The sequence below is a fragment of the Pongo abelii genome, chromosome 5 (assembly GCF_028885655.2).
Source record: "Pongo abelii isolate AG06213 chromosome 5, NHGRI_mPonAbe1-v2.0_pri, whole genome shotgun sequence".
In the NCBI taxonomy this organism is placed as follows: Eukaryota; Metazoa; Chordata; class Mammalia; order Primates; family Hominidae; genus Pongo; species Pongo abelii.
The window spans coordinates 120,067,465-120,083,215 of NC_071990.2; the positions used below are offsets into that span (position 1 = coordinate 120,067,465).

At 40.7% G+C, this 15,751-nt stretch overlaps 1 protein-coding gene across 1 annotated transcript in view; it reads right to left on the reverse strand.

Moving 5' to 3' along the window:
• Positions 1–7,924: 7,924 nt before the first annotated feature.
• Positions 7,925–15,751, reverse strand: part of MCM9 (minichromosome maintenance 9 homologous recombination repair factor) — a 123,266-nt gene continuing 115,439 nt past the window's right edge. The window contains exon 13 of the mRNA XM_002817292.6: positions 7,925–12,570. Coding sequence (XP_002817338.4) covers positions 11,103–12,570 — 1,468 coding nt within the window. The 3' untranslated portion in view covers positions 7,925–11,102. The remainder of the gene's footprint in view (positions 12,571–15,751) is intronic.

Genomic DNA, 15,751 nt, shown 5'->3' on the forward strand with positions numbered 1-15,751 from the left:
TCCTAGCACTTTGGAAGGCTGAGGTGAGAGGATTGCTTGAGGCTAGCAGTTCAAGACTAGCCTGGACAACATAGTGAGAACCTGTCTCTACAATAACATTTTTTTAAATGAGCCAGACATGGTAGCGTGCGTCTCTTGCTTCAGTCTCCCAAGTCCTACCTATTTGGGAGGCTGAGGTGGGAGGATCACTTGAGCCCAGGACTTCAAAACTGTAGTAAGCTATGATTGTGACACTGCACTCCAGCCTGGGAGACAAGACAAGACCCTGTCTCTAAAATAAAAAAAGAAAAAATATTTTTAAACATTCACACCTCATGATTGCCCTTTATAGTGAACTGCATCCTATTTTGGCCAGTTATTTTCCCTAAGTCATACATGGCTCCCCCTCAAGTCTGACTCTAATGTGAAAACAGCCTCTTGAGTTCAGTCAACACTAGTGGGAAAAGCTGGGAAAAAGAAAGAGATGAGAAATGAGAAATGTAGCTGAATGGTAATTCTTCCCTCAAATATTTCAAATGTCTCACTCAACAAATATTTATCGGACACTTACTATGCCCAGACACACCACTGATCATTGGGGGTACATCAGTGAGCAAAGCAGGCAAAAGCCCCGCCCTCATGCGGCCTGAGAAAACATGCCATGCTAAGCCACATCGGAGTCCAAAGGCAAAAGGAGAAATCAGGAACACTGATCTTATCTTTTATTTAAAAATCCGATAATCTGTTTGTCATGAATTTTTGTTTTGATTTTTTAAAATAGTGCGCCAAAATATTTATCTTGATTACTGAATGTTTTGTGTCCCCTTAAATTCTGTGCCTGAGGCAAGTGCCCCACTCCTCTCACCCCAGTCTTGGCCTGAGACAGACGGGGTAGATGCTGAGGTGCACTGCCCAAATTCCCAGTTGAAGATTGATGAGCCCACTTTTTCCAGCTGCTGAGAGTGTTGGCAGCTGACAGCTCACAGCTGAAGCCCCCTCCAGAGACTGCCTTCAGCTGCAGAGAGTCTCAGCCCAAAGCCATGCCCCCTTCCCCAGGGCAGCCCACAGCTAATGATTGGTCAATATGGAGACAAAAGGTCCCAGAATAAAACAGAGGCCAGGTGACAATGCTTAAGTGTCAGGTGCAAGGTAGAAGCAAATGTTTCAGTAAGCCGCAAGGTCAGAGTGGCAGGTAGGGCAATGGACTCACAGAGATCTATAGAAATGGCTAGAATCCCTAGAGGCAAGACAGAAGGGAAGTCAACAAGGGTATTGCAGAATCTGTACCAGTGGTCTCGAAATGCAGTTCCCTACCAGCAGCATCAGCACTACCTGGGAAATTGATAGAAATATCAGTTCTCAGGCCCCAGTCCAGAGCTGCTGGATTAGAAACTCCAGGGGTAGGGCCAGCAATCTGTGTTTTTTTAACAAGGCCCCTAATCAATACAGCCAGAAGAAAGGAGGTGGCTGAAGGCAGCTGTGCCACTAAAAAGTCACAATTCTTCCAACCTGGCCAACATGGTGAAACACCATCCCTACCAAAAAATAATAATAAATTAGCTGGATGCGGTGGTGCGGGCCTGTAGTCCCAGCTACTCTGGAAGCTGAGGCAAGAGAATCGCTTGAACCCGGGAGGTGGAGATTGCAGTGAGCCAAGATCATGCCACTGCACTCCAGCCTGGGTGACAGAGTGAGACTCCGTCTCAAAAAAAAAAAAAAAAAAAAAGTCACAATTTTTTAACCAGCTTCTGTACGTGAACCAGTTTTTGGACTCAGAGCCCACTGACTGGAGGAAAGGCCATGGTTATGTCACTGGTCCTTGAAAGTATAACTGAAATGGACAATAGGTGGAGTTGGCAGAACACTCACATGCTCACATTGGCTCTTTGGCCTGTGGCAAAAGCTAACACAGTGGGAAAGGATTCTCAAGCTGCCTCCACACATCCCTCTGGGCAAGACTGAAAACTAAAAACTTCCTGGGGCAAATGGCAGAAGTTAGTGCCACCCTTAAAAACCTAAAGGAAGCAGAGTGGTAGTCCCCAGCAAATGTAATTCATTAGTCTGGCCCCTACACAAATCAGATAGATTCTGGAAGACGTTAGTAGAGTACCCCAAGTTCCACCAACTAGCAGTGCCAATTGCAGGTACTGTGCCAGATGTGGCATGAGCCACAGCCTCCACCACGGCAGCTGATCTGGAAGGAGCAGTTGATGTTCTCTCTTTCCTCTACTATCCATTCTCAATTTCCCTCACCCTTGGTTAGTACCTAGAACAATAAAATAACTTTTATATGAGATGGTAAAGATGCTATGATAAATTGGATCAGAGGAGGAATGTTTTGCAATTTTCAATAGGTTAGGCATCACTGAGAGATGACATTTTCATAAAGTCTTTCTTCTTATTTTAAAGAGTCTCGCTCTGTTGCCCAGGCTAGAGCTCGATCTCAGCTCACTGCAACCTCCGCCTCCCAGGTTCAAGCAATTCTCTTGCCTCAGCCTCCTGAGTAGTAAGGATTACAAGTGTGCACCACCACGCCTGGCCAATTTTTGTATTTTTGGTAGAGATGGGGTTTCACCATGTTGGTCAGGCTGGTCTTGAACTCCTGACCTCAAGTGATCCCCCCGTCTCAGCCTCCCAAAGTGCTGGGATTACAGGCATTAGCCACCATGCCCCGCCATTTTCACAAAGTCTTGATGAATATGAGAGTGTGATTCCCTGATAATTCAGGGGAACAGAGTCTACACAGATGGAACAGCAAGTAAAATGGCCCTGAGGCTGGATCATGTCTGGAATATTACAGCACCAGCAATGAGGCTGGTGTGCAATGTCAGAGGTAGTAGGTGGCCAGACAAGTAGGGCCTTAGAGATCATTATAAAGACTTTGGCTTTTACCCAGAGTGAGATGGGCTGATAGAAGGTTTGAGATAAGTAACATGACCTGACTTTACCTATGAACAGGATCACTGACTACTGTGCTGGGAATGGTCTGTAGGGAGGTGGAGTGGCAGAGCAAGAGATAATGGTGGCTTGAACGGGTGTGATACAGTAACTGTGGAAGAAGTGATCAGCTCCTGGATATATTTTTAATAGAGATGCCATGGAATTTTCTAACAGACTGAATGAATGTGAGGTACAACAGAAAGTAAATTGTCAAAGATGACAAGTTTTTGGCCTAAGCAACTGGAAGGATCAAGTCTCCATTTAATTTACCATAATGGACCAGCCTGGGAAAGGAGCAAGTTCAGGGGAATGAGAGCAGGAGTATAATTTGGAATAGGTTGAGGTTGAGATGGCCTTTAGATACTTAAGTAGAAATACTGAATAGGAGTTAGATATAGGAGTCTGGAGTTCAGGAAAGAAACCATCACGTAAGATGGGTGCTGAGGGCCTGAAGATTGAAAGAGAATACCAAGGGCATGGGTGGGAATAGAAAAGGGCCCTGGGTCACTCAAACATTCAAGATCCGAGAGACGTGGAGAAAACTGGGTAAGGAGTGGAAAAGCTGGGGAGACTAGAAGAGATTAGTAAGGAAAATCACAGGCATATAATGTCCTGTAAACCAAGTGACATAGGATTTTGGGGAGGGGGAAGTAATCAACTGTGTAGAATTAAATAAGATAAGGACTGCAAATCGAGCATTGAAGGTCAGTGATGACCCTAATAGGAGTTTCCATGCAGTGGTAATGTCAAAAACCCACTGGAGTGGGTTCAGGAGAGAAGAACTGGAGACAGGGGGAATAGCCAACTCCTCTAAAGTTTTGCTAAAAGAGGGAAGTAGGGTCGAGAGAGGTGTGTTTAAGATGGGACAGATATCAAGATGTTTGTATGCTGGTGGAAGGGGTACACTGATAAAGCAGGAGTGCAGAGAGAATTGCTGGAGCCATGTCCCAGAGGAATGAGGGGCAAAGGGGATGGGATCTAGTAGGCAGGTGGAAGGCTTTCTTTGGCTAGAGCATGGATAACCCATGTCTTGTAATGGGGAGAAGGCAGGACACACAGTGCAGACTGCGGCAGAGGTGGATGTGTGGCAGCGGGAAGTGGATGAAGAGCAGGGCAAAGTGAATTCCTTGTAGGTAATATTTTCCTCTCACTTTATGAATTAACATAGGTGTCACATCATTGGCCAGTAATGTAACTTTGATCAAGCTATCTAGTGTCTCTAAGATGCAATTACCTCATCTGTAAAATGAGGATAATATTACCTATGCCATAGACTGTTGTGAGGATTAAATGAGTTAATACTAGAAAAATGCTAGGCAAATAACCAGCACATAGCAAACAACTAAAATAGATAACTTTTACCCTTTATGAATAGATATTATTTTCAATGGAGCAGTAAGAAGTGAGGGAAGGAGTTAGAAGCATATGTTCCAGAAGTTCATCTTCTTTCAAGTAAAAAGACATTTTTAGAAAAATCATTTAAACGTTGGAGCTTTTCCCTCATTTGTAAAATAGGGTATCACCTGATCTATAAATAGTACTGGTTGTGTGAATATTAATGTTGTCATATATTAAATATGTCTTGAAAACCTTAAGTACTAATCTTATGATGATTGATATTACTGTTATGTTGTAACTAAAATTTCATTGGGGGCAAATAAGTACTTAAAATCAAAATTTAAAATTTCATTGCTTTCATAACTTTTATGAATAAGTAATGATTAGTGGGAAGAAAAACAACTAGACAGTGTCTGGCAGGGACCTTTTCATTCAGGATGGATCACGTTGTACAATTTTCTTTCCACTGTTACTAGTTCTTAGGGGCAAAGTCTACAAACAAGGGAGTCTCTCCAGGGATGTACTGTGCCCCAGGCTACAGCATCATTCCCGCATTCACAGAGTCCCCTCAAAGGCAGCAAGATCCTTCAAAATAGCTTTAATTCTCCTGCTGAAAAAGCAACTTAATTTCCCAGAGTGATAAAATAAGATCATTAGAGGTCAAAATTGCAGTACTCCTCAGTTTAAAATTATTCTTGACTATCATTTCTCTACAATTTTAAACAGGATTAAAGCAGGCCTCAGACACTTTCGCATTTTCCTCTCCTCATATTGGATCTAGTCCCTGTTTTATTGGCAATTGTAAAGTTGAAAATCTGGAAAATAATATATGTATCTCTTAACCACAGAGATTATTCCTAAACATGTTTCAGAGTAATACTCTTTACATACTCCCATCTACTTTGACTTTCATTTAAGTATTTTTAACAGCTATGCTGTAGTTATGGTGAGCAATGTATACACAGGAAAACAGAAGTTTGATAACTAATGACACAATAAATAGCTCCCTCTGTGGCCTGTGGCCTAAGCTGCACTTCTCGTATAGCCAAAAGTGGTTTGCAATCCCTGTAAGTCACCTAGCTGCTGTCAGGTCAGGAATTTACATAGCTCCTTGGCAAAGATGACCCAAGTGCCTTAAAGCTCTCTTAATTCAGTAATTATAATAGAATCAATAGAAGTGGTATAATTATAGAACCTTAAACCAAAAGCTCCAGGGAGTTAGAGATGCGGTAAACTGGCCAATCACTGCCTCCCACCCCACACTCTCTGAGACTGTCTCCACCCAGAGCTCAAGCAGCTGTGTCTATACCAGGTGGCCACTCTCCTCCTTATCCTCCACTCCCTTTCGAGCCAAGATGAACACCAAGAATCTGAACTAAAAAGCTTGAATCAGAAAGATGAAGGTGGGGCATCATCTGGCAAGGTCAGAGAAAGTCACAGCTGGAGCCAGGCCCCAAAGTAGTTCAAAAGCCAGAGAGTAGCTGGAGCAGATAAGCCTTGAGTGAGCAGAGAACGTGGGGCTGCTGGGAGGAACAGGAAACTGGAGCACACTCATTGAGAGAAGCAACAATACGGGACCTTGAGGACCCAGGAGAGGCTGAGGGAACAGTTTCAGTCCTGACTTTCCAGTTCTGGGCCCATGCGGCCTGGTGAGACTTTGTTGCCCGTCCTTAATGAGACTCCCTGCTGTATCTCTACAGCAAACTTGCCTTTATTTCAGCTAGCTTCTGAGGGTTTCCTTTTCTGTAACTCAGCAGTACGTAATAGATAGGCCTGATCCTCAGCCTTTATGGACAAGACCACTGAAGACGGAGAAGCCACACTGTTGGCTAGTTCTAGAACCCGATTCGCCTGGTTCTTAGTTTTGTTCTATTACCCAGTCTATGTATGTTTTTTTTTTTTTTTTTGAGACGGAGTCTCACTCTGTTGTCCAGGCTGGAGAGCAGTGACACAATTTCAGCTCAGTGCAACTTCCACCTCCCGGGTTCAAGCGATTTTCCTGCCTCAGCCTCCCAAGTAGCTGGGTCTACAGGAGCGTGCCACCACACCCCACTAATTATTGTATTTCTAGTAGAGGTGGGGTTTCACTATATTGGCCAGGCTGGTCTCGAACTCCTGACCTCAAGTAATCTGCCCACCTTGCAGTCTATGTATTATTGAGCACTGAAAAAGTTAGATCTCAAAATAGTAAGCAATATTCCAGCATTGGTTTGGCTTATCATGTTAAACCAAGTTTGTTCCCACATAAAAACACACCTGATACAAATGCTTGCTTTCTGTCAGTTCACCTCCACCAAGGCATTACAATTCCAACTAAACATAAAGAAGAGTGGCCTAAAAATAATTTGCATTCACAAGATACAGAAATTAATTCATTTCTTGGTAAGTCCTGGCCCAGTATGTATATCCCATTTCCTCCCTTAAACTGTATCTTGCACCAGACTATTTACAGACACAATTTTGTTAAATTTAGTTTAATATTTGTCAAGTTCACTTTTATTACAAATATTACCCTTAGATGTATTTTCAAGCCTTTAAGGAAGAGGTGTGGCAGTGGAACAGATACAAGAACTACTGAGAGTGTGTCATAAGGGGCAGCTGCCACCACTTCCTGCGCATGTCCTCTGAGTGACAGTGAAGAGGATGTGTGTGGGTAATGGCTCCCCTTATACCTGCGGGTCTATGTCACATGCAAGACAAAACACTGACAGGAACACCCCAATTGGAGTGGGTACTAATGTGAGCCGCGGTGCTTTTATCTTTCTTGAATGTTAATAAGGAAAGCAAGCTCAGAGGATGATTTTGAACACTGAGGAAGATGCACTGGCTTAGCTTCCTACATTGTGACGTTAATAGGTTTGGAAACTGGTTGTTTGATAAGTTGCATCTGAAAGTTTCACCAGGTCCCAGGAAGTCTCTAGTGACCTAGAATTCAAGGTTGGATAGTTTCTGAACTCCTAAATATTGTGAACTGGCTAAAGGCAAGCTCTCTGAGTTAACCCAGGATTTTCTCTAGCATTCCACCAGTTAAGCAGAAGGTTTAGCACATGGAGAAGGAACAGAAATCAAGTATGCCTCCAGAATGTGTAGTTTCTTAGAATTAAAATTTGTCAACCAAGAATAAATGTTTAATGTTTTGGTATACCTTCAAAAAAAGTTTAAAATTTGCATTAAGCCACAGAGTTAAAGATATCAGAATAATAGGTTTGTTTTGCTCATATTTCTATAAGGTACCAAAAATTACAATAAAATTCCTATTATACATTTTAGAATACTACATATGCACTGAAGATTAATCTTTTACAGTATCAGAAAATTCCATTATCTCATATAGTTACAATAGAATTTAAATTCTGGTTTAGCCCTCTCACAAATAAAATTAAGTATAGTTTTTATTGTGTTTAGATAATTTTACATTATTAAAATGTTTTCAAGAAGTACACTGGGACTGAAATCAAAATATTTTGGCAACTTGATTCAGAATTAAAGGTTTTTTGTTTGTTTGTTTGTGAGACAGGGTCTTACTCTGTCACCCAGGCTGGAGTGCAGTGGCACGATCTTGGCTCACTGCAACCTCCGCCTCCCAGGTTCAAGTGATTCTCCTGCCTCAGCCTCCCGAATAGCTGGGATTACAGGCGCCTGCCACCACACCCAGCTAATTTTTGTATTTTTAGTAGAGACGGGGTTTCACCATGTTGGCAAGACTGGTCTCGAACTCCTGACCTCAAGTGATCCACCCACCTCAGCCTCCCAAAGTGCAGGGATTACAGGTGTGAGCCACCGCACCCGGCCAAAGGTTATTTTTTACACCTCTCTTTATTGAACAGAAATGTGACCTGTGAGACTGTTCGTATTCCCCCAAGACAATCCATGTGCTTCCTTGATACACACATTAAAGACCATATAAGAGAAAGTTTTAGTCATCACGAAATCACATCTATAAGAAAAGTAGGACACAGCAGGATAAAACGTGACCTCAGGACATCAAAACACTTTCCAGCTCTGAACCTACTAAACTTGACCCAACAGCAGTGGAAGAACTTTTGCCCATTAGTGACTCTCCTGCACAGGAGACCCTGAGGCCTAGAGTTTGGTCTCTAACACTACTGACCTTCAAAGGAAACAGAGTACCTTGGGGATAGCTGATTCCATGACATGGAGCATGAAGAAATCAAAATGGTTATGGAACATCCTGTTGTTTTCAGATAACATGGATGCTTTTATAGAAGCATCAGAATGCTAAAAGGATATTCAGGTCAACATAAAGGGACTTTGACCAAGCTGTGAGACTGAGCATTAAATATAAGCACAATGAGGCAGTTATAACACATAACAGTCTGTGACAGAAGTTTAACATTTTAGTAAGAAGGATGTTTATACAGGTTGAATATCCCTAATTGAAAAATCCCAAATCCAAAACTTTGTGAGTACTGACATGATACTCAAAGGAAATGCTCACTGGGGCATTCTGGATTTTGGTTTTCAGATTTGGGATGCTCAGCCAGTAAGTATAGGTATAGTGCAAATATTCCAATATCCAAAAAAATCCAAAATCCAAAACATTTCCAGGCCTAAGCATTTCAGATAAGAGATATTCAATATATATTGGGTATTTTATTTCTTCTAATAATTGTATCTGTTTAAAATATTTAGGTATGTAGTTCTTTCTATCTGGGTAAGTACCAAAGAATAAACATATGGAACTGGTAATTTGGCCAAATCTTGACAGAAGGTACTAAAATGGAAAATGGATTAATTGATTAGCACAAAATAATAGGATGCATGGTGGGCACAAATTATAACCAGGTAGAAGGTGGCATCGGCAGTCATACACAATGACCAAGGAAGAAAGACAATTCAACATGTAATTTAAAATATGAATTACTCAGTGTCCTAAAGAGACAAGGTAACTATGAAAATTAAATCTCTCATTACTAAAAATGAAACCTCTAAAACCAAAAGTCACAATAAAGAATACAAATATTTTCAATAACATAACACATCAAAATACCCTAATGACTTGCCAATAGGTTAGGTACTGTCAGCCATGCAAAACCGAATACATAATTACTGCAAAATATATCAAGTTTCAAAGACAAAAATTCATAAGAAATGGACTTAAAAATTTACTGTTAAAAAAAGTCAGCTCCACACTGTGGCTTAGGTTTGAGTCATCCTCATCTAAATAATTAGACCACGCCCAGATCAAGATTCAACTGGTCAAAAACCCATTTCCATTCCTTTTCCTTTAGTTCTAGTAAGAACACTGAAACCCAGGAAAGCAATAAAACTGAAAGATTAGGAATATATTAAGAATCATAGTATACTGGGAAGTTATTAAATAGGTACAGAAATAATACATTTTATAATCATTGTTTATACATGTCTTTTAGCTGTTTAAGGTGTTTCAAACTTCAGAGAATGGTGCTCATTATGGCCAATCATTTCAAGACTCAGCCACACTGAATTTGTACTCACAGTTTAAAATTTTTCAGAAAATTTTATTAGTGAATTTTAGAACGTTTAAATGCTTAAGAAAAATTGGATTTTCTAAATTTGTTTTCAATGCATGAATTGAATGAAGTGAAAATTAAACAAAATACATATAGTCTTGAGTGTTCTATGTCCAAAAGTCCCTTCGACAATTAATCAGTTTACAAATTCACACTTCAGAAGAGAAAGTCCATAATTATTGAATCCTAATAACGGTTATTAGAATCCAAAGGAATAAGTGATTTTAAAAGCACACAGAAAGACAAAGCTTGAGGTTATCTATTCTTACCAAAAACAGTACATAATTTCCTTGGTTTTAAAGACAAGTGAATCACAACTTAGTAGGAATCACATTTCCACATTAACCAGCTGGGTAGATGAGACATGATGTTTGATTGAGACTACCACATACTCTCTCTTCTTCATTTATTTTATTTTTAGAGACAGGATCTCGCTCTGTCACCCAGGCTGGAATACAGTGGTGTGACCACAGCTCACTGTAACCCTGAACTCCTGGGCTTAAGCAATCATCCTGCCTCAGCCTCCTGAGTAGCTAGGACTATAGGAGTGAGCCACTGTGCCTGGCTCATACTCTCTCTTCTTCTAATCACAGTATTTTACTTGATTGAAGGTAAGTCCCCAAGAGAAAAAAAAATCCGAAGTACAAAATGTTGGCTCAAGAAAGAAAGGACAACTCAGGTCAGTACTTCAGAAAGGTACTGTCTGACCAGCTACCAGATCTTTAAGAACATCATGGAATTGTAATGATACCTCTCAAAGAAAGAAAAGCATTAGTCACATTTAACCTGATCCACACAAATCAATACAAAAATAATACTAGAAAAATAATCTGATTTTGGCAAATCATCCAAGTGATTATATTCACTGTACTTAGCCCATTCCAGGTGAAAATACAAAAAAAAAAAAACAACAACAACAAAGTAGAAAAAGAGCTCATCTGCCTTGTTAGATTTATGAGTGCTACCTTCTTGGCATTTGTTCCTGAGTGAATGAAAGAAGAAAATAATCTAGGGAAGAACCTCTCCTCCTTAAAAACAAAACAAAACAAAAATCAGAAACAGCTTCAGGAATACAAGTACTCCATTTGTAAAATTAAGCACAACATAATTAATTCAGCTCAGCTGCTGGTATCACACTGACCTCAACTGATTATACAACTTTTTAAGTCATGAAGATTAACCTGAAATTAGAAAGCCTTAAGGGGGAGCCAGTATTCAGAGTGATCCTCAATATGGCCAATCGTTCTATACATTTATAAATACCATATTGATATCATGAAGGTCCTCTGTGGAGTTGGAGAAGGTGAGATTTGACAAGAAAGCTTTTCCCAATTATGACTTTTTTCTCATCTCTTCATCCCAGTCACAATCGAATGCTTCATCACCTAGTTCTGGTAAAGTGAAGAGGGATTCTTTGGAAACAATCAGTTTCTCCGTGGACCCATGGAGCTGAAAAGATTTCCTTTTACTGACACGCATTGGAGCTGTGGTTGTAGGAGGGGAGCTTGGGCCTCTCTCACCTAGGTTCTTCCTTTCAGGAGGGGATTTTGATTTGGATTCCGATGGGGGAGTAAAGCAGAAGTCTGCCAATCTGGCTAATGTGCAGGCATGAACCTTGCCGCTTTTATTATTGCCTGAAACCTCTTCCTTTTTGTCTCCCTCACAAGTAAGATGAGCACACCCACTCTCGTTCCCAAGCTCTAATTCAGGCTGAATAATCCTCTTCTCAGGGGCACACATCACCTTCTCTCTTGGTCCGTGTTTCTCTGGTGGCTGCTGCGACACCTCCTTTGTCTCACCCTGTGGCTGACTGGAGATCTGGTTTCCTGGGGTAGTTGTCAACTTTTCTGGACGCTTCACTGGCAAGGCTGCGTCTCTTCTTGTTCTACGCTGGGCAATTTTAGGACTATGAACTGCTATTTTAGTTGCACCAGGCGACACATGGCTGTGATCTTCAAAGGAGTGCATCAGTTTTGACTTCCGTTTGAAAGTAAATTTTGCCAGTTTGGCCACAGGGGAACCTGGAGGCTTAACATTTTCAATTGCAGGCTTTTCCACTTGCGCAAGGGATTTCGTTCTCTTTCTTTTGGGTGAGTCCAGCATTCTGTCTGGGCTATGTACAGGAGTGGACTGAGGATGGGAAGGGACTGTGCACTGTGCGGGCACCCTGGTGCTATTTCTGCACAACTTCTGGGCCCTTTCCTTGCACAGTTTCTGCAGGTTCCTGGGGACATGATGAGTCAGTACTGAGTCTGGTTTATCAGCAGAGACTGCTGCTTCAGAATCTAGTGCTAGCCTTTTTTTCTTGTTACTCTCCACGTTGTCTGGCCTCCATGGAACACCTGTCTCTCCTGGTGATGGAAGCAACCCAACATCCACTTTGCTCCTTTGGCCTGACTCACTCTTCTCCTTACCCTGAGATGTGCTGTTAGAGATCTTCGAAGCCATATTTTCTCCAGATGTTTTGGGATGAGAAGACACAAGAACAGTGTTTTTAGGTTCACTCTGATGAGTTGCCATGAAATCAAACCAATCTAAACTGTCATCTCTGTTATTTTTGTGCTCAGCTGAATGTTTCCTACTTGTTGATCTATTAGGCTCCAGATGCGGTGGGGGATCTAGAACTGGGCTTCCCTCGGGGCTGCCTCCAGGAGAGGAGATATGCGTGCTACAGTTGATTTCCTGCTGTGATGAAGTTCTGAAGTTTGATTCTTCCCCTGCACCATTTCTCAAGGATCCTGGAGTAGTCTCCACCTCCAATACCCGTGGTTGGGATTGGTGCACACTCTGATTCTGTAACCTGTAGCAGAGACAAATAAATAAAACACATCTTGAAGGGAAGAGAATTTGTGCTAACTTATTTATTTCTTTAGTCTCTGAGATACCATCTTAAAGATTTAATCCCACATAATTCCAAGTTAATATCAAATACAACCTCCTAGAGCAGCAGAATGAAATAATCCTTTTTTAAATCAATATACAATTTGCATACTCAGATAAACACTAATTTAACCTAAAATTGTAGTAAAATAAAGAAAATGAAATCGGAGGTTTGTCTACATTTTGAGATCTCTCCAAAAGTCCAATTCATTAAGATTGTTTGAAGATCAGTGTAAAATCCTCAGCTTTATCTCTCATGTTAAACGTTCAAATACAAGACAGACCTGTTGCTACCCTCACAGTAGCTGATTGCTGACCAAGTAGGTTGTTGGCTAACTTGCTTAGTAGTCAGTTTGCAGATCAAGGAACCAAAGTGAAAGACTGGGGATTATGATGTCTCACATCTCTTTACGCAGTTGAGGTACTGAGTGCATCTGAGCAGTCACCTTCTTCAGGAGTCAAGAGTCTGTGATACTTCTGTACTGGTGCTCACACTGCCATCTCCCATACTCCCATTCATGGCAGACCTCCCCAGGCAACTGTGACAATCTTTCCTGCAAAGCCCAGGCATGTTTAAACATATGTACTGGGCAGCTACTCTTTTATCAATTTGATACAGAATTAAAATCTATTTACTTTCTATGAATGAAAGATCTGTTCAGTGATAATCATTTTAAATGATTTTAAATCATTTTAAATCTCTTGGGCATATTAGAAACTGAAATATTGCCAGAAGGACAACTTTCTTGTTTTTTTTTACTTTAAGTTCTGGGATACATTTTCAGAACATGCAGGTCTGTTACATAGGTATACATGTGCCATGGTGGTTTGCTGCACCTATCAACCCATCATTTAGGTTTTAAGCCCCACATGCATTAGGTATTTGTCCTAATGCTCTCCCTCCCCTTGCACCCCACCCCGCAAAAGGCTCCAGTGTGTGACATTCTCCTCCCTGTGTCCATGTGTTCTCATTGTTCAACTCCCACTTATGAGTGAGAACATGTGGTGTTTGGTTTTCTGTTCCTATAATAGTTTGCTGAGAATGATGGTTTCCAGCTTCATCCATGTCCCTGCAAAGGATATGAACTCATCCTTTTTTATGGCTGCATAGTATTCCATGGTGTGTATGTGCCACATTTTCTTTATCCAGTCTATCATTGATGGGCACTTGGGTTGGTTCCAAGTCTTTGCTATTGTAAATAGAGCTGCAATAAACATATGTGTGCATGTGTCTTTACAGTAGAATGATTTATAATCCTTTGGGTATATACCCAGTAATGGGATTGCTGGTTCAAATGGTATTTCTGGTCCTAGATCCTTGAGGAATCGTCATACTGTCTTCTACAATGGCTGAACTAATTTACACTCCCACCAACAATGTAGAAGCATTCCTATTTCCCCACAGCCTAGCCACCATCTGTTGTTTCCTGACTTTCTAATGATCACCATTCTAACTGGTGTAAGAGGGTATCTCATTGTGGTTTTGATTTGTATTTCTTTAATGACCAGTGATGATGAGCTTTTTTTCATGTTTGTTGGCTGCATGAATGTCTTCTTTTGGGAAGTGTCTGTTCATATCCTTCACCCAGTTTTTGATGGCTTTTTTTCTTGTAAATTTGTTTAAGTTCCTTGTAGATTCTGGATATTAGCCCTTTGTCAGATGGATAGATTGTAAAAATTTTCTCACATTCTATAAGTTGCCTGTTCACTCTGATGATAGTTAGTTTATTTGGCTGAGCCGAAGCTCTTTAGTTTAATTAGATCCCATTTGTCAATTTTAGCTTTTGTTGCAATTGCTTTTGGTATTTTAGTCATGAAGTCTTTGCCCATGCCTATGTCCTGAATGGTATTGCCTAGGTTTTCTTCTAGGGTTTTTACGGTTTTAGGTTTAAAACTCAAGTCTTTAATCCAACTTGAATTAATTTTTGTATAAGGTGTAAGGAGGGGGTCCAGTTTCTGTTTTCTGCATATGGCTAACCAGTTTTCCCAGCACTATTTATTAAATAGGGAATCCTTTCCCCCTTGCTTATTTTTGTGAGGTTTGTGGAAGATCAGATGGTTGTAGATGTGTGGTGTTATTTCTGAGGCCTCTGTTCTGTTTCATTGGTCTATATATCTGTTTTGGTACCAGTACCATGCTGTTTTGGTTATTGTAGCCTGTAGTATAGTTTGAAGTCAGGTAGCGTGATGCCTCCAGCTTTGTTCTTTTTGCTTAGGATTATCATGGCTAGATGGGCTCTATTTTGATTCCATATGAAATTTAAAGTAGTTTTTCCTAGTTCCGTGAAGAAAGTCAATGGTAGCTTGATGGGAATAGCACTGAATCTATAAATTACTTTAAGCAGTATAGCTATTTTCACAATATTGATTCACCCTATTGATGAGCATGGAATGTTTTTCCATTTGTTTCTGTCCTCTCTTATTTCCTTGAGCAGTGGTTTGTAGTTCTCCTTGAAGAGGTCCTTCACGTCCCATATAAGTTGTATTCCTAGGTATTTTATTTTCTTTGTAGCAATTGTGAATGGAAGTTCACTGATGATTCGGCTCTCTGTTTGTCTATTATTGGTGTATAGAAATGCTTGTGATTGGTGCACATTGATTTTGTATCCTGAAACTTTGCTGAAGTTGTTTATCAGCTTAAGGAGTTTTTGGGTGAGACAATGGGGTTTTCTAAATATACAATCATGTCATCTGCAAACAGAGACAATTTAGCTTCCTCTCTTCCTATATGAATATCCGTTCTTTCTTTCTCTTGCCTGATTGCTCTGGCCAGAACTTCCAATACTACGTTGACTAGGAGTGGTGAGAGAGGGCATCCTTGTCTTGTGCCAGTTTTCAAGGGGAATGCTTCCAGCTTTTGCCCATTCAGTATGATATTGGCTGTGGATTTGTCATAAATAGCTCTTATTATTTTGAGATACTTTCCATCAACACCTAGTTTATTGCGAGTTTTTAGCACAAAGGGGTGTTGAATTTTATCAAAGGCGTTTTCTGCATCTATTGAGATAATCATGTGGTTTTTGTCACTGGTTCTGTTTATGTGATGGATTACATTTGTTGATTTGTGTATGTTGAACCAGCCTTGCATCCCAGAGATGAAG